The following is a 25,183-nucleotide window of genomic DNA, read 5'->3' as shown; positions in this document are numbered from 1 at the left end:
CAAACAAAAATGTGATTAGAGTTTATAGGCATCTAAATTGCCTCTATACAAAAAATCTTCTTAGTTTTGTACAGCAGGCGAGTAGCCTATTGCTCCGAAATTATTGTCCTTATTAGTGCCATCTAGTGTACATTTTAAACCAAATATGAAGAACTTTCAGGGGGTAAAATGTTAGATGGCTGTAAAAATGACTTTGACATTTTTTGTATAAAATGTCCCCCAGCCCCCTCAGAAGTAAACATTGTGTCGCTTGTGTCCTTGTGTAGTTAGTTAATTATCTTTGATTTGATACTCAATAAACTCTTTGGCAGTTTGGGACTTGCAGGAATAAATAAATGGTACTTCTTGATTTCTTTACGATTACTTCTAATAATTTTATTGGTGGCCATTGAGCAAAAAATCGAGTTGAATGATATTTTAAAAAGATAACTATGACTGCTGTTGTGGCAAAAGTTCTCGCGATCCTCATTGTTATTGAGACTGTTGCCTCCAGAATCCACAGGCTGCCTCTTACGGTAAGTCCATAAAGGGTATTATTCGTTATACAATTGAAAATCAATCATTAAACATTACAGCTATTAAATCTTTCTGTTGTTGAGGAATACGCATGCACATGTGTTTGCACGTATAATGATATGATATGAATACTGAACTCTAATGTCAAGTGCATGGTTGGCTAGGCTGGTTTGAGGGTCCACCTTGATACTCTCTCGATTATGCTATCATTACTATCATTCGGCGGCCTCCGTGGCGTAGTGGTAAGTGCGGTGGATTTACAAGACGGAGGTCCTGGGATCGATCCCTGGCTGGGTTGATTGACAAAGACGTACCGGCAAGCAATTAAGCATCTTGTAGAAACTGAAAGGGCTGGATTTTCATCCTCCTAACATCTTAGCCGTTAGCCCGCTTCCATTTTAGATTACATCATCACTTACCATCTGGTGAGATTGCAGTCAATTTGCTAACATGTAAAGAAAAAAAATTATCAATTTATGCATTTAACATAATTAATGAGGCTTATGAAAAGGACTCCTTTGTGAATCTTCGGTGCCCAACTCTTCAGCGAAAGCTTCCAAGGTGGTATAGGGTGGTAGATTTTATCTATCTTTTATATAAGTCCTTTTTTTAAATTTTTAACAATGTCACTCAAAATTTATAAAAAATATCAACCCTACTGCTGTGGGACATTTCGAGTGTCCAAGCAACTGGCGGTCAGGGCTCCAGAGTAATAAACCTCTTCACAATATGCGCCGTCTCAAAAATCACTGTCTTGTATCCAACTCTTGATCCAGCAGTTGAGCGAAAGCTTTATAAGGTGTTGGTCGAAGCTTTTTGCTATAAGATCATTGACTGAAACAACTATCAGAACAATAATAGTTGACTCAACATTCCACATGGCAGTAATCTCGTGAGCAAGGTCCAAGTATTATATTATTGAATGTTAACTAAAGCACTTATACTACTAATAATCAGACCACATTATTGGAAAACTTGTCCACAAGTTAATATATTGTGTTTCTTTGGTTTAGGATGATGAGCGTCATTATGTCGACCTAACCACATTTGGGTTCTACCAAGGAGGAATTTTGGATGTTCATGTGATCAATTTTGTACTACCATCTGGCCCTGTCTACGGAGAGGTATATTTATTATTATTGTTGTAATATCTATACTTAATATTATAAAGATGAAAGATTTGATTGATTGTTTGTCTGCATTGAATAGGTTCTAAAACTACTGGACCAATTTGAAACTTTCTCTTAATAACGTCAAGCTATATTATCAGTGAGGAATAGTCTATATTTTATGTTTGTATACCCACGAAAATGTGAAATACATGAGTGAAACTGTGGGCTACTATTATTATTCAATATTCTGATTCTTATTAATCTGATATATATAACAGAGAATAATGGCTCTGCAATGTTGCTACTTTAAGAACTGTGAATATAGAAAATCTTAAAGCTGGGCCAGGACCTAGTGACTGACATAGGGTGACAGTTGGCTAGTTTCTGCAAACTTTTCTATATACTTATGTTTGAATAATTGATAGAACAAGTGTGTAAGCCACAATTATGGCATACTGTCACTGTATATTTAGATTTAAAATCATTAAAACCATCTTAGAATATGGATAATTCAATTCTTTTTGTTTTATAGTATGGATTTACACTTGACCGAACACTCAACGACGCAATCAACCCATACCTTGAATCACACTCCGATACATGCATTTTTAAAGGTTTTGAGAAAAATAGAACACACCATGGCACTGTGTTTCTGAGAATGGATTTCAAGAATCTAAGGTAATTTGTTTTCCTTACATTAAAATAAAAAAAATATAGTTAACAACCCAATAATCAGTTCACTGCTGAGCACGGGTTCTTCTCTCAGAATGAATGGGTTAGGCCTTCTACTATGTTGGCCAAATGAGGATCGGCAGACTTCAGACATGTTGAGAATTAATAAAATTCTTAGGTATACAGGTTTCCTCACAATGTTTTCTTTGACCGTTTGAGACATGTGATATTTGATTACTTATGTACATAATTGAAATGTTGATGTCATGCCCCGGACCCTATTTGAATCTACATCCTCCAAATCGAAGGTATATACTAGGCTTTCATGTCCATTCCTTACAATACTCATCATGATTTATTAATTTATTTTCTACTAGCTTTGCCCTGTGAATTCATCCACATAACTATATGAGTCAATCTGCAACCATCATACTTAAATAAATAATAATTTTTTGGGGACTTTATAGACTTTATAGAATTTATAAACAAAGTTTTTAGCTGCTTGCAAATCACTTGATAATGTTGGTCCACACAGTGGGGGGTCCACCAACATCTTTATGTATTCTAATTATAATTTAATTGGTTGATTGTGACGTTCATAATAATCTTATCATTTTAATAGTCCAATACTTTATGTTTTTATTTGTCTTTGAATAAGTATAAATATGTAACAATGAAGATAAGGCACAAATTTGTCTGTATCTAAGATAGCCTTGGATAGTTTAGATAAAGATGTTTATTGTCTTGTCAAAGAAACATTCACAGGTAAAAAATCTCGAGGTATTTGAAGCATCACTTCCTAATGTAAATGTAAATGATGATTCTACTTTAGCAATTAAGGTTGTGTCAAGCATCCAACCAATCGCAATACTGTATTTCAAATTGAATGAAATCATATCAAACAATTTTGATTATTTCAAGTAGACCTAATTTACAATAGGAATTAAAACATAACATTTATTTGTTGTAACACTACCACCATTTTGGAAAACAGCTTTACCAACATTTAGATATACACAAAAATACTTTTGCTCGATCATAGTATTTTCACCAATATTTTTTACCATCAAAGTAACTTTTTAAAATATTGAAGTTCAGAAACAAGATTTGTTATTCATATATGTTAGTCAGTCAAGCTTGCTTTGACTTGTGTGCACTTCTTCCCTATTCCTACCCTACACTATCCTACTCCTACCCTACCCCTATCCTATCCCTACCCTTTCCGCGTATTTTAATTCAATAAAAAGAAATATGACTAGCTACATACATGCATTTAGTTTAATATTTGATTTCCAGAATGAACATTACCTGCGAAGGGGAAATATTAGCGCTGCACCTGTATCAGAATAAGTCTATGATACCTATCGAAAATGAGCACCCCAACAGTTCCCAAATGCTTACAACCCCTGATAATGGTAAGATCATTCATCATTCACAGACCTGTCACAGGAGAGGGAATATTGAGCTTAGACTAAGCTGCTCCACGGATTGGCGGGCTTAAGGTTTCTTTAACAGCCACTCATCATCATCATTAGCAACCCGTATTCGGCTCACTGTTGAGCACGAGTTTCCTCTCAGAATGAGAGGGGTTAGGCCAATAGTCCTCCACACTGGCAGACTTCACACACCCAGAGAATTAAGAAAATTCTCAGGTGTGCCGGTTTCCTCACAATGTTTTCTATCACCGTTTGAGACACGTGATTATTAAATGCTCAATGCTTAACAGTAATGGTCAGGGATCCCTAGAACATATTGTACACCTGATTACTAACAAGCTAATTTTTCTTGAATAGCTTCATCTCGATGAGACGATCAACTTTTTTATTGACGAAAATTCTTGATTGATTGAATTGAGCGTCGAGTGAAATAATGTATTTTGAATTTTTTAATGTAATTCTTATGTATACTTCTGGCCTCAGGCGTGATTATTAGGTACAGTATTAATTACCTAAAGTAAAATGTGGCAAAACTAAGAATAGGATTGAATGCCTATTGTAATGTATTAGGGGAAATAACATCCTTTTAACGCTTTACAATGTTGCGGTAATTCAGTCCTATTTTTAGTTTGGCCACTTACTCGTAATATTGTTATTGGAATGTTAGGTACCTACTACCAAGTAATTTATAGATATATTAGCCCGCGACTTCGTCCGCGTGAAATTTAGTTTTACACAAATCTCTCGGGAAACATTGATTTTTCCCGGATGAAAAACCTATGTGTTAATCCAGAGTAAAATCTATTTCCATTCTAAATTTCAGCCAAATCGGTTCAGTAGTTGCGGCGTTAAACAGTAACAAACATCCATACAAACTTTCACGTTTATAATATTAATAAGATAAGGTGTCATTATTAAAAATTGACTGATATCTCTATTCTAGTATAAATAATGTGTGTACTCTTACTTCCTACAATCTAATCAACAAAATCGAACAGTTCCTCGCGACGCTCAAGTAAATCAGCATTTAGCATTAAGAGCTCCCTTTAATTTAGAACGATCGCGTCCTCTATGATCGAGATTGTATACCTTCTTGGCCTTAAATCCATCAATGCCTAGTTGCGGCCAAGGCATAGCACTTTTCTCAAATAATGCGCGGAAATTAAACTAAGTAGTACAATTCAGAACTTTTTTTTGAAAATACAATTATTGAATGTACAATTCTTATAATTGTATTTAAAACCAATGATGAAGTTAACGAAAAACTAATAACAATGGTTTTTTTACGCGCTAAAGTATACTTTTTTTCACTATACAGCTTTCTGTGTGCAAGCCAGTTCGAAATTTAAATTCAACGTTTGTTTAATTTAAATTTCGAATTATTTAATTAATTAAATTAAACCTCTTGTTATTTGGCCGCTAAACACGAAAGATATGGATATTCATACAACTATTGCCGAGTACATCAAGTTCGATTTATCTCGAAGAAGGTTGGCAAAATAATGCTCAAATTTCTAAGCATGTCTGAGAAAACTATATTAGCTGTTTATGGGCGTTATTTGTTCTAATATCAGTTACTTACTTATACCTTATTGTTCGTAAGACATTGATGTGATATCACAACAAAAGCGGATCATGTACGCGAACAAAGAGGAAATTCTATATTGATATTCCATTAGTAAAGCTTTGTTTATGTGACATCAAAGGATTATGTGTTTAGAAAAAGATTGTTTGTTATTATTTTATTCATATATAACTAGCGGATACCCGCGACTTCGTTCGCGTGAAATTTAGTTTTTCACAAATCACTCGGGATCCATGAATATACCTACCTTACCTACCTTATCAGCCGATAGATGTTCACAGCTGGACATAAGCCTCTTGCATGGACCTCCAAGCACAACGATCTCGAGCCGCCAGCATCCAGCGGCTCCCTGCAACCCGCTTGACATCCACCTAGTGGGGGGTCGACCAACACTGCGCTTTCCGGTGCGGGGTCGCCATTCCAGTACCTTGGGACCCCAACGTCCATCGGCTCTTCGAACTATGTGGCCTGCCCACTGCTACTTCAGCTTCGCGACTCGCTGAGCTATGTCAGTGACTTTGGTTCGTCTGCGAATCTCCTCATTCCTGATTCGATCACGCAGAGAATCTCAAAGCATAGCTCGCTCCATCACCCGCTGAGTAACCTTGAGTCTTATGTGATAAATGAAATATGTGTTAATCCAGAACAAAATCCGTTTAATCAATTAAAGAGTAACAAACATCCAAACAAACATCCATACAAACTTTCGCGTTTATAATATTAGTAGGCCTATCCTACTAATATTATAAATACGACAGATGCATAATCCCTAATATATCCTAATATTAGAGAATATGCACGTGTCGATCATAGGAAATATGTAGTTGATAATTCTGAAATTGTTACTGAATTTTTTAATGGCTCTCATTTATTTAATACTATTTTTGATAGAGTTTTACAATATATGAATACAAGACTCTTTAAAAAAGTTATAAAAAAGTCCAACCCAAGGCAGTAATTATTGAGAAGGCACTCAAGTCAAGGACACTCAAATATCCTGCAACAGGAGGATATTTGACTGCCCAACCGGTGGCCAGGGCTCCAAAGTCAGGAACCTCCTCACAATAATTACTGCCTTCTCAATAATTACTGCCTTCTGTAAACGAATCTTGATCCAAATCAGTGTATTTTTAGTAATATGCAAGTGTGATAGCCCAGCCGTGTTAGCCCAGTGGATATGACCTCTGCCTCCGATTCTGGAGGATGTGGGTTCGAATCTTGTCCGGGGCATGCACCTCCAACTTTTCAGTTGTGTGCATTTTAAGAAATTAAATATCACGTATCTCTGACAGTGAAGTAAAACATCGTGAGGAAACCTGCACATCAAAGAATTTTCTTAATTCTCTGCGTGTGTGAAGTCTGTCAATCCGCATTGGGCTAGCGTAGCGGTCTATTGGCCTAAACCCTCTAACTTTGAGCGGAGACTTGAGCTCTACAGTGAGCCGAATATGGGTTGATAACGACGAAGATGCAGGTGACACTTTTTTGTTTGTTGTAGAAAAAATCAAGGATGTTCCAAAAAATCAGTGTTCAAATGCCGAGATACAAATTACAAAGGAAACACGCAATGGTTTCGACTTCTACAATACCAGTGTGAGTATTGATATTTTTTTGAATCTACCTTATCAATAAAATGAAGGACCATATACCATAAATGAAGGACTTTATAATTAAGGGGAATAGAAATTATTGGTCATGAAATATGACCAATAATTCCTATTCCCCTTAATTAGTAATGAAATATAATGGAAGAATACATTTTTATTAAAGTTACAGAAAATAATGTATTAAATTTTAAGTCAAAATTAAAATTTGTTTTGACTATTAAGGTATTTTTATATTCGTCTTTAAAACCCAAGCCTTTACTATATTTATAGATCACAGTTTTTTTGTAATGTTAATTTTTGTCTCTGTTGGCAAACTTATTTCAATATCTTTAGTGGAATCGAATCGATTCTTAATTTTTTATTATTATTTATTACTGACGGACGTCAAATTCAATGTTTCTTAAATCTCGCTTCAACCATAAATTTTTTTACGATAAAAAGAAGCCAATATGTTGCTCAAAAACTTTCTCTATCTTCCAGTGAAAGTCTCATTAAAATCGTTTCAGCCCTTCCGTGCAAACAAACAGACGGACATTTTAAAAAGCTTATTTGTGTTTTAGTTAATTTGAAATCACAGAAGATATTTAAATTTTATTTATATCTATCTATACTAATATTATAAATAAAGCTGCTAATATTATAATTATTTTTTTTCCTTCAACGCGCTTATCCCAGGAACTACTGGTCTGATTTGAAAAATTCTTTCACTGTTATATAGCCCATTTATCAAGGAAGGCTATAGGCTATATATTATCCCCGTATTCCTACGGGAACGTGAACCACGCGGGTAAAACCGCGCGGCGTCAGCTAGTGTTTTGACATAAGTGGTCTGATATGAATGTATGATTTTGCAGTTCGCAATGTATGTGGCGTCCACACACGAGGAGGGTTTATACAACGTCTATTTCCACTATTGCCCGCAAAATACCGGTCCGGTGATACCTACTAATGCTGTGGTAAGCTTTAATTATCACCTTATTTACCATTTATTTTTCTCCTTGAAGCATACTAGTTGATAACCGCGACTTTGTCGGGTTAAAATTAAGTTATCCATAAATAGTGTCCATTCCAAATTTCACCCAAATTCACTTAGTTGTTTTTGCGTGAAACAGTTACTAATATTCATAACAAACATCATAACCATCAGCTTTTTACAAATTTCGCGGGAGTCGTTATTTTTTTGCGGGATAAAGCCTTTGTGTAAAACCAGGCTATAATCTATCTCAATTCCAAATTTCAGCAAATTCGGTACAGTAGTCGCGACGTGAAAGGGTAACAAATTTTCATACCATCGTAAACATTTTTCGCTAATCTCGCAAAAACCATGGACTTTTTCAGGATAAAAGTAGCCTGTGTTAGTCCAGGGTATTATCTATCTACATTTTAAATTTCAGCCAAATCCGTTCAGAAGTTGTCGCGTTAAAGAGTAACAAATATCCCACGGGAACTATGATATTTTCCGGAATAAAAAGAGCCTATGTGATAATCCAGGGTATTATCTATCTTCGTTATAAATTGCAGCCAAATTAGTTCTGTAGTTGCGGCGTTAAAGAGTAACAAACAAACATTCATACAGACTTTCGTATTTATAATATTAGTAGGATATAATTGAATTTTCCAACATAAGCAATCTTGAATTTGTCTACAGTGCAAACTCTTTTATACGAATCAATACATGATTTCTATTTTATAGTAAGTTTTTTCGTTGTAACTATGATGTTATAAAGAGTATGTTTATTTAAACATGTATATTTCTACGATGCTTGTCAAAATGTATGGAAACTATTGTTAAGGTAGGCATTCATTTTGTTTACACAGTTGTGAATGTATATCAAGGCTTGTTAAACTTTATCCATAATTCAGATGATGAGGTTTGTATATATGTATAATGATTTTGAGACAATTAGGAAAATAAGGTCAATATCAGCTAATTAATGCATAAAAAACAAAAATTGATGGGATGTTTTTAAAAAAATAGTTATATAATTTCGAAATCGATGAAATAATAATTTTTAGCATCCCTAAATTCACTGTGACATTGTTCATTACGAATAGTATAAACATACAAGCACAAATAACAAAGATACAAGAAATTTTGTATGAACGCCCATACAAATCTAACGATCACTATGACCTACGACGTCATTGAATCGTACCATTTTTATGGGGCGTTTTTCAGGGATCCGTGACTGTGCCGCAAATCTGACCCTTTAAATCCATGTAGCTCCGAAAGTAATGATCGCAGATACCCTGTTACTTTACAAAATTGCTTTACTATTAGCTGTTAAAAACTGTCATCATCCCTATTTTAAAAATTGTCATCATCCCTCGTGTTTCAGATTGAAATATTCGAAACTAACAAGTACAGTTTCCTTTCGGCTGGCGAGATGCCCCTTCCAGCTATATATAGCATGATGTCACTGATGTTCTTCATGAGTGCCTTTTTGTGGACGACTCTCCTGAAGATCAGTATCCACAAAGTGTACAAGATTCACTACATTATGTGTGTGCTGGTTTACCTGAAGGCGATCTCGTTGGCGTTCCATGGAATAAACTATCACTTCATACAAACTAAAGGGGAGCACGTCACCGCTTGGGCAATACTCTACTACATCACACATTTGTAAGTGTTCTCACATAACAATATTTTTTTAATTTTTTTTATTCAGTGAAATGTAAACCTTTGACTATGATCACACCTGATGTTAAGTGAAGAGTCTCAAGATGGAAGAGAAATATTTGATAGAAATCCCCGGCTGGGCTGGATTGAGGTTTTCTTAATTGGTCCACGTCTGGCTGGTGAGAGGCTTCAGTTGGGCTAGTTAATAAAGACGTACCGCCAAGCTATTTAGAGTTCCAGTACGATGTCGTGTAGAAACCGAAAGAAGTGTAAATTTCATCGTACTCCTAAACAGGTTATCCCGCTTTCATCTTAGATTGCAACATCACTTACCATCAGGTGAGATTGTAGTCAAGGGCTAACTTGTAGTAGAAAAAAGACATCACTCCTGCCATATAATTTAGTAGTTGTTATCAATAGATTGTTTGTACGTCATTGGTAGTACTACCCTAGTCAAAAACCCTAGGCATGCCACAGTTAATAAAGTTTTGTTCCAGACTAAAAGGTGCAGTACTATTTGTGACCATAGTATTGGTTGGCACTGGTTGGAACTTCATAAAACACATACTTGCGGACAGGGATAAGAAGATATTCATGATTGTCATACCGTTACAGGTAAGTAGCTTTTTGTATGTTCAGTTCAAGCGTAAACATATAAGAAAATAGACTCAAAACGGGTACATAGAGCAAACTTTTGTTAGTACTGTAGCACTGTTGCTTTGTAAAAAACTAAAAGTACTATAAGTTCGATTTTCTCAAATCAAATGATAAGGCAAGAATTTTGCTTTGTATATCAGTCAATAAAAATAATAAATAGTTATAAGGATTTGTCAGCTTTTTTGTAAAACATTCGACTTTAAATTAAGGAAATTAAGTTCTTGATTTAAACACATGAAAAATAACATATAGGAGTATTTTATTATTTTCATTCAATACTATAATTATCAATTATGTAAACAGTTAGTGCCAGGACACGTCCACGTTACTATTATATAAGTTAATTTATATTATCTAATATATAAAAATAAGTCGGGTTTTCCTTCCTGATGCTATAACTCTAGAACGCACGAACCGACTTCCACGGTTTTGCATTCGTTGGAAAGGTCTCGGGCTCCGTGAGGTTTATAGCAAAGAAAATTCAGGAAAAGGTAGGGGTAGGGTAGGGATAGGGTAGGGGTAGGGTAGGGGTAGGGTAGGGGTAGGGTAGGGTAAGGTAGGGTAAGGTAGGGTAGGGGGTAGGGTAGGGTTAGCGTTGGGTAGTCGTAGTTGAAAGTTTACATCGAGTGTCACGCGGACGAAGTCGCGGGCGTCCTAGTATATTATATAAGTTAATTTGGCTTCGAAAGTCGAGGAAGGTCTTACTAACACCTTGAAACTTTCCACCACCACCTCCGGTTCTAAAAATGACAGATTAGCTCTCCCTTGATTTTTATTTGATTGGATTGGTGATTCTAATCATCATCATCTATCATCATCATATCAGCCGATGGACGTCCACTGCAGGACATAGGCCTTTTGTAGTGACTTCCAATCATCACGATACTGAGCCACCTGCATCCAGCAAATTCCTGCGACACGCTTGATGTCGTCAGTCCACCTGGTGGGGGGTTACTACTACCAACACTGCGGTGCGGGGTCGCCATTCAGCACCTTGGGACCCCAACGTTCATAAGCTCTTCGAACTATGTGCCCCGCCCATTGCCACTTCAACTTCACGACTCGTTGAGCTATGTCGGTAACTTTGGTTCTTCTGCGAATCTTCTGATTTCTGATTCGATCACACAGAGACTCTGTGCCCTCTTACGAGGCCCATAGTTAGCGACCAAGTCTCGGAACCAGTGCCAGTGATGACCTATGGTTCCGAGATTATAATGTATCTACAAAAAATGTCAAACACCTATATTATATTGACATATTAATTTTTCTGATACATTCGGGTAAATAAGGTCAATGTTAACTAATTTATACATAAGAAGCAAAGATTGTCTGGATATTTTCAAAATATATAAGATTATAAAATTTCAAAATCTATTAAAAATCTTTTATCGTAATTAGATGAAAGTTCATACGGTTTTAGCTTCCTTGCATTAAATGTGGCACTTTTAAATATATGAACTATAAACATAAACACACAAATAACAAAGATATTAGTAATTTTGTTTGAACGCCCCTACAAGTTTAATGATCAATATGTACCTACGACGTCATTTGTTCGTACTATTTTGTATGGGGCGTTTTTTAGGGATCCGTGGCAGCGCCGCAAATCTGACCCTTTAAATCCCTGTAGATTCGAAAGTAATGATTGCAGATACTCTGTTACTTTTACAAAATTTACTATTAGCATACTCTTAATTTATATACAATTTAAAAAATCATCCCTATTATGGCTAATAATAATGAGGAATGTGAAACTTCCAGGTGGTATCCAACGTGGCCGAGATCATAATAGCGGAGAGCGAGGAAGGCGCGGTGGAACACAACGCTTGGAGGATCCTGTTCATTCTCGTCGACATGCTGTGCTGCGGCGCCATCATGTTCCCCGTCGTATGGTGAGTTCAAAATATGTCAGAACTCTCTATCGTACCCTAGAGTTATGGGAAATACTCCCGAGCACCCTGTATTATAGTAGGGGAGCCGAAGAGGGGTTTTTTGCAGTTACTCGAGCGCGGCAGATGAACATAAGGGAGTATAAAATGCACGTTGTTGATTACCTCCACCAAGTATGAGCTCTTAATTGTGGTATCGAGCAAACGAAAGTACATATTAATTATACTATTTTTTTCTTCGTCATAACTCTTAGGTTGGCAGGTATAAACAGATACATCAAAAAAAAAAAACTAACTTCAGAAATACTCAACCAGCACGTCAGATTTAGACAAGGTAGGTGATTCTTGTAGCTAAAAAGTGTCCATTTCGAAAATCTGACGATTTGAGCGTAACGTAAAGGAATGGGAGGGTTCTAAAGTTACAAAATTAAACCCTTATATTTCTAGTCTGTAGGTTTTTTCCCCACCGCTGAAAGCGAAAAAAGTATATAACCTCTTATTCTTTCTATCATCTTACGCTTTAGTTACTGCATTGCCACTTCAACTTCGCAACTCGTTGAGCTATGTCGGTGACTTTGGTTCTTCTGCGGATCTCCTCATTTCTGATTCGATCACGCAGAGATACTCCTAACATAGCTCGTTCCATCGCCCGCTGTGTGACTCTGAGCCTTCTTATGAGGCCCGTAGTTAGCGACCAAGTCTCGGAACCATAGGTCATCACTGGCAACATACACTATTCGAAGACTTTTGTCTTTAGGAACTGTGGAATTTCAGACGAAAAAATGTCGCGAAGTTTGCCGAATATTGTAATTGTAATTTATTAAAGAAAAACTATATCTACCTATCTATTTTCTAATAATAAGGCTTTGTATACAGGTCGATTCATCACCTGGAGGATTCCTCAACGACCGATGGCAAGGCGGCTGTGAATCTACGGAAGCTCAAGTTGTTCCGACACTTCTACATCATGATCCTCTGTTACATATACTTTACAAGGTTTATCGTCACTATACTAGAGGTGAATCACTTGCATTTATTACTAGTTACCAACTGTCGTTATTCTATTTATTTATTTATGTATATAAAGCACGCCAACAATACTCATAATAACCATTAAAAAATCAAATTAAACATGTCACATGAAAGTATTCTGATATGCATATAAACAATAGATGCACATAACATTTATATAATTACATGTCAAATTTATAGGAAAGATTAAATGTCAAAGTTAATTAATAGTTAAAAATTAATAAAATAGTGTACAATTTTGAAACAATAGCATATAAAAGAAAACAAATTAATTAAATACAATTCATCATCATTATTATTAACCCATATTCGGCTCACTGCTGAGCTCGAGTCTCCTCTTAGAACGAGAGAGGTTAGTCCCAATAGTCCACCATGCTGGCCCAATGTAATTTGGCAGACTTCATACACGCAGAGAATTAAGGAAATTCTCTGGTATGCAGGTTTCCTCTCGATGTTTTTCCTTCACCGTTTGAGACAGGTGACATTTAATTTCTTAAAATGCACACAACTGAAAAGCTAGTAGTAGCAGATGCATGCCTCGGTCCGGATTCGAACGCACACTGACTTCATATCCACTGGGCTATCACGGCTCAAAAACATGTATTTGTACTAAAACATCTTTGTTCTATAGAACACAGTGCCGTTTCAATTGACGTGGGTGGACGAGATGTTCCGTGAAATGGCGACATTCGTGTTCTTCGTGACGACGGGCTACAAGTTCCGTCCCGCCGCCGCCAACCCTTACTTCACCCCCGCACAGTTGGAGGACGACGAAGCACAAGTGTAAGTTAAATATATGTATATATTTAATATATATATATATATATGTAATAACTAACGTGATTCACGTGTCGGCGCGAGTGAGTCATTCGATCGGTCGAGATAGTACGAAGTCCATCTCCTATTAAAAAGTGGATGCACAATCACCGAGCAAAAAACGTCCCCACTCAATGAGTGCCAAACACAACTTCTTGGCACTCAATTCAAGTAGTCACATTTGCAAATTCAACCTTAAGTTCAATCCTTAAGGTTGAATTTGCTCTGAATTTGGGATTTTATTGAATATTGGACTATATTTAGGCCTTTAGGTACAATTTTCTTTACCAATAATTCTAAAACTGTCAATGCATAATTGGCCAGTTTTTATGTGAAATTTTGTACATGATTGTGCGTCCTTTTATTATAGAGGTCAATGACGAAGTGTTCCGTGAGTTATTGGGGAGTAGTGGAGATGCGGGTGATAGATTATTTTATAAAGTAGTGAAAAATAAATATAGCTGAAAGTTGAGCTGATAAGCTGATTGATAATATGTGTATGATTCATTGTGAAATTAGACCTATGAGATAATTATTACGTTAATTAAATATTATTTAATATTTAGATAGTATTTTTGTATTAAATAATAAAGTTTAAATGAAAATACAAACAGTTATGTTACATGACGAATTTCAAAGTTTAGGTGATCAAATATGACGTCACGTGTTCTATTTAAATTGAAATTCAAATATCATTACGTAGAACATAATAAGTCATTTACATTTATTATTATTATTTCCGTGTTTTATATTCTTAATTATACTGTTTCGATAATTCTTCATATATTATTTAAAGTAAAACTTAGAATATAAATCTGACATTATTGTAATTAAAAAGTAAATAGAAGTAATAGTTGTCATTATAAAAGTCATTGGAATATGGTAACACTGGTAGGAACTACTAAGAATGATTCTACGTAATGAGGAATAACTGGCATAGACACGGAGCGTCGGGATACGCGGTATCAAGTAAATCTGTGGTGAGTTTGAGCAGATGGCGTGTGATTGGTCTATTGCAAACAAATGGAGAAGCAATATTAGCCAATAGGCGTTTGGAAAAGGATTGTGATGTTTAGGCTGGATGACGAAATGGCGTCTTGGCCGGTGTGATAGAAAATATTAATTATTGTTGTTGTTATGGTGTCTTCCTGTGTTTCTGAGGCTGTTTTATGAAAGCTAAGTATTTTATATATAATATCTTTATTGTAAACTGTATTTTATTATGTTGTATTGTTGTAACGATAAGTTATAACATCCGAATATTACTAATGTGAAATTAGGTATATTTGCAACGACATTATATAGTACCTAATTACGTCGTTGTATATTTGTATTGTAATAATGGTTAATGTTATTTTGATTTGTCTTGAAGTTAAGACTTAATTGAATTATCTATTTCAAGGTATTAATTATTATCCTATATATTGTAATTGTAATTAACCAATACTTTAAAAGAGCATTTGTTGAGTTTCTTGCCGTTCTTCTCAACAAGAGACTGCACTTTCCGAACTGGCGGTAGAGTCACTAAAATTAAAAGTAATACTGTTCAATTAAAGAAATAAATGATTAATTTGGTCACGATTCTATTTTATTTTATTTAAAATACCTTGACACTCAGTAAATAAGTTTTACTAATATAACATTCAATATATTTATTTTAATAAAATTAAATTGAATTAAGGATACTTATCTTAATAAAGTTAGTCAATTAGATCGGCACAGCTTATTTAAATTTTCATTCAATGATATTATTGGCCATTTCTAAAATGATTTATATCAGGTTTATCACACTACGTGATAAAGTATGTATTAACCTACAACGCCTATCAACTAATCAAATTGTCTCAGTATAAAAATACTAAACTGACGGACTTACCCGACTGACGATCTTAGCCGAACTGATCTTACAAGTAACAATAGTTATTTATGACAATAAATTATAATTCTGTTCCAATATTATTATTTGTTTAAAAAATCATTATTAGTTAAACATATAAATAAATAATTTTTCATATCAGAAGTGGGATCGAATAAAATTAGCTAATACATTTTTTTTTTACTGTTTAAGGAAAGCGTTGGAGCGAGCGATGATTCCACACTGCTGGAAAGTTTTCTTAAAAATACTTCAATCTGTTCTGACGCACAAACGCAGCGGTGAAGCTGTGATGACATACTTCGGTCAAAAGAGCAATGAAAATGATGCCAAAAGCTGGAGCAAGCTAACAAACTCCATTGCGACGGATAAGTGTGTAGATAAAAAGTGCAGCGACAGGCAATTCAAATGTTTTGTCGAAAGTTATTCCGTTTTATTTCTGTTTGATCTACAGCCATCCTGTACAACATAATTTTTTTTAAATTTAATATTTAATGATATATTTTTTTTATGCCCCACTTGTGGGATCTGTGTTATAAAAGTTCAGTATTTAGAATGGCCGAACGGTTTTGATAATTTGGAAATATCACAATTATAAAATATCAATATGGCAATATAGGAAAAAACCGACTAATAAGAATAAACAAAATTTTATATTATATGGGAAAAGGTTAAAGAAAATTATTCAATTAACTCAAAAATCTCAAAATGATTATAAAATTAAAACTTCACAGAATAAGTCCAAGGCTACTTGGAATATTATAAATAATTTAAAAGTAAAACGCAGCAATAACAATAATAAAAATAAGATTAAAAGAGATGGAATAGTAATCCAAAATCCTCAAGAGATAGCACAGGCATTCAATGAAAACTTCCTTAATCGTAAAACTGTTAAAATAAATAATACTAAAAATAACACTTCTTGGAATAAATCAAACTCAATTTTCATGAACCCTAGTACACCTTCACAAATAAAAAATATTATACAATCATTGAAAAAACTAACAGTTGTGGGTATGATGAAATCAATACTAAAGTAGTTAAATATGTTTCCGATATAATATCACCAGTATTAAGTTACTTGATAAATTTGTGTATTGAGAATGGTATATTTCCGGAAAAATTAAAAGTTTCTATCGTTAAACCACTCTTTAAAAAAAGAGGACAGTGAAAATATGGATTGTTAACGGCCGATATCATTGATTCCCATTTTTTCAAAAATAGTGGAAAATAATAATAATTTAGATTATTAATTGGAAATTAATAATCTGAATGACTATTTTGAGCGTTATGATGTTTTCGCAGAAGAACAAGTTGGTTTTAGGAAAAATAAATCTATAAATTTGGCCATATATACATTTTTAGAGGGGATAATGACAAGTGTTGATAAAAGGAAACCGGTTTGTGCGCTTTTTATGGACCTGACGAAATCATTTGACTATAAAACTTTAATTGATAAATTGGATGTGTATGGGGTAAGGGGTAATGCTTTGGCACTAATCAATTCGTATTTAACTGGTAGGCAACAAATTACTCAAATAACTAGAATAGATAAAAATAATAAAATTGAGACAGCTTATACGTCAGAGTCCAAAACAGTAACAACTGGGGTGCCGCAGGGAAGTATATTAGGCCCACTACTGTTTATAACTTATATAAACGATTTTCCTACAGTAACTGATCATAGGATGGTTTTATTTGCTGATGATAGTACGGTAATTTTTATTGGTGATCCACAAATTTCATTAGAAGATGACATAAATTATACTTTAAGACATATTATTAATTGGTTGACATGTAACAATTTAATTATTAATCTTGACAAAACAAAAATTATGACATATGCAAATAGACGTAATAAATTACAATTAGACATTAATTATTTAGGTAAAAAAATTTCCGAAACAACACATACTAAATTTTTAGGTCTCGATATTGATGACAGTCTTAATTGGAGGAAACACATAGACAATTTATGTTTAAAGCTAAGCCAATTTTCATATGCATTATATATGTTGTCCAAGGTAGTTAACCAGTCAGCAGTAATTGTAGCGTACAATGCCTACGTAACAGCTACTATACGATATGGAATTATTTTCTGGGGTAATTCTTATGACCGAGACAGAGTATTTAAAGCCCAAAAGAAATGTATACGATCCATATGCCGTTTGAAGCCCACAGATTCCCGCAAGCCATATTTTGATAAATTTAAAGTTCTAACCTGTCCATGTTTATACATTTACGAGGTTTTAGTATTTGTCAAATTACATAAACACCTATTTAAATATTCAGATAAAGCACGGAGGAAAAACAAAATCTGCTTCACTCATCATAATACTTCATTATATGGCAATAGCATTTTTCATATGGCACCTCTAATTTACAACAAATTACCAGCAAAATTAGCTGATAGAAATTTAAGTGTTGCTTTATTTAAAATTAAAATCAAAGAACTATTGTTAAAAAAACGGTATTACACTATCAAAGACTATTTAACTGACAAACAATAATAATTAACGTATAACGGACATAGTAATAATTTAATAATTTTAACATCATAGTCATTAAGTAAATTTCAATAATTATAGTGTATTATAGACAATGTAATTTAGTTATAAGATTATTTTTTAAATTTGCATGCTATTTTGTAGCAAATTGTATGCCAACATTTATATCAAGATCTTTATTTAACAATTTGCAAATAAAGAATTATGAATTATGAATCAAAGATAATCATTTAAGAGTTTCGGCAATCATGTGAATAATGAATATAAATATTAGTTTTTTCTTCCCGAGGCCATGATAGATTATTAGATTATTGCAACAAATTATCTTGAATATTAAGTAAACTGAATATCATTTGGAGAAGAAAGAGACAAGAAAAAAAAAAATTTGCTTAATGGCAAAAAATTTGACATTTATTTTTTAGCTGTGTTTTTGTAAATAACAACTTTAATTAAATTAGTTTCATGTTTAGTATGTATTATGCTGCTTTATGTAATCAATTTCACTGATGCTCAAGCCATGGCTTGGTTAGTCTTACGTCAACAATAGCGGTTAAATGAAAAGTGTGTCTATGTTACTGACTCGAAATTTTGTTTTGTGTTAAATTTCACCTCTATCAGCCGCTGTGACAGTTATCTTATTTGCATTATATAAATGATTAGTTCACTATGTCTATGCAAATGATTTACACCAAAATCAGTATTTTAAACAATCAAAACATTGAGTAACATGGTATGTATTAAATAGATTCATAAACAGGTACATTGGCTTAAAAAAAAATGCAGAATGGAATTTTCCTGTTTTAAATTTTAAAATCAAATCAAAAATTTATATCTACAGTTGTAATATTTGAAGTTATTACTTGAATAATTGTTGTTCATATAAAAAATATTATTTTTGTTTACAAAGGACCATACACAAAAACAAAATATATTGATTTAAATGTGACATGACTATGACTTAAATTGAGACTATAACTATGACTGAAAATGCCAATGTCACGGAAATGAAAATATATATGAAATATAATATCACGGATCGCTGTGTCTCTGCCCTGACACTTCACTGTTATTTCACCGGCAGCGGGTGATAGGTGCTGTGTTGAAGGCCGGAGATGTTTTGAAAAATCATGTGTGTGATGGCAATGGTCCATCGTTTCATTTCATTTCATGTTCATTACTAACTACTCATTTTATTTTATTTATTTCTCATTTCATTCATCTTCACCTCATCATTGTTCAGTTAGGTTCATAATCCACGAATGAGGTTACTAACAATAAGTACTTCGAGATCGAAGGAAAGATTCATTCACGTCATGTCCATTACTAACAACTTTTACTTTCGTTTCATTCACCTTATTCATTTGCATCTCATTATTCATTTTATATTCATGTCCACGAATGAGGTTACTAACAATAAGTACTTCGAGAGCGAAGGAAAGATTCATTCATGTCATGTTCATTATAAAAACTACACATTTTCAATCATCTCATTCATTTTCATCGCATCATTATTTTTATATATTATTCATGTTCATAATCCACGAATGAGTTGAAAAAAAAAAAAAAAAAAAAAAAAAAAAAAAAAAATGAAAAAGAAAAAGAAAAAAAAAAAAAGTGAGAGTACTTCGAGAGCGAAGTACTTGTCAGTCTGGCCGTGATAGATTATTTTATAAAGTAGTGAAAAATAAATATAGCTGAAAGTTGAGCTGATAAGCTGATTGATAATATGTGTATGATTCATTGTGAAATTAGACCTATGAGATAATTATTACGTTAATTAAATATTATTTAATATTTAGATAGTATTTTTGTATTAAATAATAAAGTTTAAATGAAAATACAAACAGTTATGTTACATGACGAATTTCAAAGTTTAGGTGATCAAATATGACGTCACGTGTTCTATTTAAATTGAAATTCAAATATCATTACGTAGAACATAATAAGTCATTTACATTTATTATTATTATTTCCGTGTTTTATATTCTTAATTATACTGTTTCGATAATTCTTCATATATTATTTAAAGTAAAACTTAGAATATAAATCTGACATTATTGTAATTAAAAAGTAAATAGAAGTAATAGTTGTCATTATAAAAGTCATTGGAATATGGTAACACTGGTAGGAACTACTAAGAATGATTCTACGTAATGAGGAATAACTGGCATAGACACGGAGCGTCGGGATACGCGGTATCAAGTAAATCTGTGGTGAGTTTGAGCAGATGGCGTGTGATTGGTCTATTGCAAACAAATGGAGAAGCAATATTAGCCAATAGGCGTTTGGAAAAGGATTGTGATGTTTAGGCTGGATGACGAAATGGCGTCTTGGCCGGTGTGATAGAAAATATTAATTATTGTTGTTGTTATGGTGTCTTCCTGTGTTTCTGAGGCTGTTTTATGAAAGCTAAGTATTTTATATATAATATCTTTATTGTAAACTGTATTTTATTATGTTGTATTGTTGTAACGATAAGTTATAACATCCGAATATTACTAATGTGAAATTAGGTATATTTGCAACGACATTATATAGTACCTAATTACGTCGTTGTATATTTGTATTGTAATAATGGTTAATGTTATTTTGATTTGTCTTGAAGTTAAGACTTAATTGAATTATCTATTTCAAGGTATTAATTATTATCCTATATATTGTAATTGTAATTAACCAATACTTTAAAAGAGCATTTGTTGAGTTTCTTGCCGTTCTTCTCAACAAGAGACTGCACTTTCCGAACTGGCGGTAGAGTCACTAAAATTAAAAGTAATACTGTTCAATTAAAGAAATAAATGATTAATTTGGTCACGATTCTATTTTATTTTATTTAAAATACCTTGACACTCAGTAAATAAGTTTTACTAATATAACATTCAATATATTTATTTTAATAAAATTAAATTGAATTAAGGATACTTATCTTAATAAAGTTAGTCAATTAGATCGGCACAGCTTATTTAAATTTTCATTCAATGATATTATTGGCCATTTCTAAAATGATTTATATCAGGTTTATCACACTACGTGATAAAGTATGTATTAACCTACAACGCCTATCAACTAATCAAATTGTCTCAGTATAAAAATACTAAACTGACGGACTTACCCGACTGACGATCTTAGCCGAACTGATCTTACAAGTAACAATAGTTATTTATGACAATAAATTATAATTCTGTTCCAATATTATTATTTGTTTAAAAAATCATTATTAGTTAAACATATAAATAAATAATTTTTCATACGGGCGACCTAGATCATTCTTATCATGACGTTCGATCCGTCCACACCTTTTGTAGGACAATCCTACATGGATTATTTTGGCTTAGGCGGGGATTCAAAAAATCCAAAATTCATTTATTTCATTAGGCTAAAGGCGGATTTATATTTGTCTGATGTGTTGTGTCAGGGATGTGACGCATTATAACAGAATCGGTATCATACATTTTATGAACATAATCATGATCATGATCATATAGTTTTGACAGAGGGGTATCCTCTAGCTAGGCAGGTCCTATAGAAGGCAATTGGTCTCCTTCTTATCAAGACATGAAAGGAATTAAGATTAGGTAAGAAATAATTTGATTGTGGTTTATTTTTAATTTTTTTATTGCAGATTATCGGAAATAGGAGTGCTGGAAGGCCTGACAAACAGAGAGAAACGGAGAGAAGACATGCAACCTTTATTGCTAGATAATTCAGATTAGGATTATGTATAAGTGCTAGTATAGACATTCCATTTTACGAAGAAGATTTGATTTTAGTTGTCATATTTAATTATCAACCGCGTTTGTATATGTTAATGTTAAATTGTAAAATACGTTAGTTTATAATCTCACTCGCGATATTGTAATCTGTCGATATAATGTGAACTGAACATACTGATTACAATTTAACGTGTAATTTTTCGGTATATTATAATCTATCGAAGTGAAACCGTTAAATTGCAATCTTAAAACGTCCACTGTCCGAACTTGCCCCTGATTAATTGGCCTTACAGTAGACCGTTCTGTGCCCATAGAGTTAGGAATGAAACACATATGTCAGTCAATAAAATACTTCAAGAATTGTGACACCACGTATTTATTTATTATACCTAAAGACTGGCTGACTGACTTAAGTCAGTCTTAGGTTCATGTTCTAAACTAATTTTTATGTAACCTTACTTTAGATTTGACATAACATAACAAAGCTTATAATTAACAACATTTTAAATTTTACAATACAACATTTAAATAAGAACAGTGTTAAAATTAAGTTAAATAATTAAGAAACGCACTGACCACCCCCTCGATTTTCTTTCTTTTACTATTTTCTTTGATTTGTCCATTGTAATTTTTTACTATTACTATTACTTATTATTATTATATTACTATTTTATTATGTCAGCTGTAATATTTTTGTAACTCTATAGTAAATTTATCCTGATTGACAACTTAACGGTTTCACTTCGATAGATTATAATATACCGAAAAATGACACGTTAAATTGTAATCAGTATGTTCAGTTCACAATATTCGACGATTAAAATATCGCGAGTGAGATTATAAACTAACGTATTTTACAATTTAACGGTGACATAATAGGCTAGGTGACACTTTTTTTAAATGATCTTAAATAGTTCATTATCGTTCTGCTTAGATTGAAAAAAAAAATTCATATTTTTTCGAGACGTGATTACATGGAAATTTTAGTTTTAACATATGTTTTTGACAATACGAGCCAAAACGCCTGTTGGTCATGATGGTCTGTATTACTACTGTTAATACTATTTTAGTACTAGTATTAATTCTACTCTATACTAGTATTAATACTACCCTATTATATCCATTATCCGTGTTACAACTGACGCCGTATGTAGTGTATGTCAGTTTTTTGTAATTATTTTGATTGACATTTCGAGTAGATAATATTGTTGAAACCGATGGGTATGGTACACCCCTCTTAGAATAAAAAAAATGAGTTTCTGTTTTACTGACGGTCATTCAGTTCTGATTTATTACTGTATGATTACTGTACTACAACAATAAAATGCAAAACTTCTGCGTGAAATGGAATAGCTCGTAATGTAGGTATATCAATTATTAAATATTTATTTCGATCTCCTTTTTGTGCACTCTGACTTTTAAGTGGTAAGTTTTTTTTGTTGTTTCGATGACAGATTTATGTTAGCGGACGCCCGCGCCTTCGATTGCGCGGAAGTCCTTGATTTTTGGAATTGTTATAGTCAGATAAACTTTACAGATAGACATATACCGTCGATACATACATTATTTTCACGTAACTTTAATTGGACAGGATTTTTTTCCCATTTTTGTTCCATTTTCATCCTAGATATTAATTATAATGTAAGCTTTTTCAATTAATGGACTTGTCCAACACAATATTTTTTCACTTCATACTAGTAGTTTCAAATTAAGGCGATCAACAAAATAAACAAATAAACTATTCAGCGTTATAATATTTTTATAGATTGATTAGATTTCTGCTCTCAGGGCCATAGTCCATTAAACTGATATACCCCAATTTAAGCGCAATTCTATCCTAGGCCTATATTAATAGACGTTACTCAACTCAATAACACATAACACAAGTTCAGTATTGAATTCATTACCACGTAAATTAACATCACGAATAGTGTTAATGCTACGGCCTCGTTAGGCCGGTGTGCTAGGAATAAGTCGATTTTGAAAGGGGTGTCGAAGGACCAGGCCTTTATTGTTGGACCAAACTGTGTGGAAGGGCGTGGATGAGCTGGGAATCGGACTGACCTTTGATGCTGGTGCGGAGCGACGCCGTTGAGGTGATGACCGGCGGCAGTACTGCGGCTGGATTTTTATGGTGTCACGGCACTGAATTGAATAGGTTTGCGCGGAACACTGTTTTACACGCCACTCGAGTGGGATTATGTGCTGATCATTGGGGTTTTATGCGTTTTTTCACTGAGACACTTGTAAAGGTGCGCGCGAGCCGACCGAATTTTCCCAAGCGAGATTTTCAATATGGCGGACGCGCTTCCAGAAAGTCCGTCTATACAGTGTTGCCATTTTTTGGAACGTCACGCGGTTGGCGTGAACAAATAGGTAGAACTTCAAGTTCCATATTGAGTTACTCACTCTCTTATTTTGTCTTACATAATATACTATACTGTTATATATATATATAACAGTATAGTATATGTAAGACAAAATATTAATTTGTACAAACGAAAAGGAGATTTAAACCCACGTCTTACTAGACACGGGCATAAGTTAGTTATTTCTGCATATCGTCTCCAAAGAGTAAAAAAATCTTTTGTAGGTTTGGGTGTACTCTTCTATAATAAGATCCCCAAGACTGTGATGGACCTGCCAATGCATAGCTTTAAGCAATGTGTTAAAAAACATTTACTTAGTCGAGGGTACTACAACATTGATGAGTTCCTTAATGATAAAGATGCTTGGAGGCCGTTGGATCAGTTTCTACCTTCACACAGAAAGTAAAACTATAAGAACTGTAAACAGTAATTGTTATTAATTGTAAATTATAATACTGTATGACTTTTTCAAAAGAGCAACTGTTGAGTTTCTTGCCGGTATCTTCTCAGCAGAACCTGCCTTCCGAACCGGTGGTAGAATCTTTACAAATAGTCAACTGACGTGTCAAAAGTGCTTGTAAACTGAGCCTACTTGAAATAAATGATTTTTGATTTTGATTTTTTTGATTTTTCACTATATAAATTAACATCTCAAGTATGATCTCAAGTAGCTTGAACTTTAAGTTATATATTGAGTTTCTCACCATATAAATTAACATCACAATTATGATTTCCAGTAGCGTGAACTTCAAGTTCTATACTGAGCTCCTCGCCTTTAAACA

General features: G+C 33.5%; 1 protein-coding gene across 1 annotated transcript; it reads left to right on the top strand.

Annotated features, from left to right (window-relative positions):
- Positions 1-222: 222 nt before the first annotated feature.
- Positions 223-25,019, top strand: LOC112053843 (protein GPR107). The gene is made up of 12 exons (XM_024093408.2): positions 223-515; positions 1,530-1,640; positions 2,161-2,306; positions 3,597-3,715; positions 6,820-6,914; positions 7,783-7,884; positions 9,268-9,551; positions 10,046-10,163; positions 11,967-12,097; positions 12,971-13,112; positions 13,758-13,909; positions 21,942-25,019. The coding sequence occupies exons 1-12, from the start codon at positions 432-434 to the stop codon at positions 22,030-22,032; spliced, it is 1,575 nt and encodes a 524-aa protein (XP_023949176.1). The 5' UTR covers positions 223-431; the 3' UTR covers positions 22,033-25,019.
- The last annotated feature ends 164 nt before the right edge of the window (positions 25,020-25,183 follow it).

This window comes from Bicyclus anynana, chromosome Z (assembly GCF_947172395.1).
Source record: "Bicyclus anynana chromosome Z, ilBicAnyn1.1, whole genome shotgun sequence".
NCBI lineage: Eukaryota > Metazoa > Arthropoda > Insecta > Lepidoptera > Nymphalidae > Bicyclus > Bicyclus anynana.
This window is presented reverse-complemented; position numbering and strand designations above follow the sequence as displayed.

Bases quoted from the DNA above. Each gene is read 5' to 3' on its own strand.
- LOC112053843 (XM_024093408.2), top strand. From the start codon at position 432: ATGACTGCTGTTGTGGCAAAAGTTCTCGCGATCCTCATTGTTATTGAG. The intron at 10,164-11,966 runs GTAAGTAGCTTT...TGAAACTTCCAG, and splicing joins TGATTGTCATACCGTTACAG to GTGGTATCCAACGTGGCCGA. The intron at 13,113-13,757 runs GTGAATCACTTG...TTTGTTCTATAG, and splicing joins TTATCGTCACTATACTAGAG to AACACAGTGCCGTTTCAATT.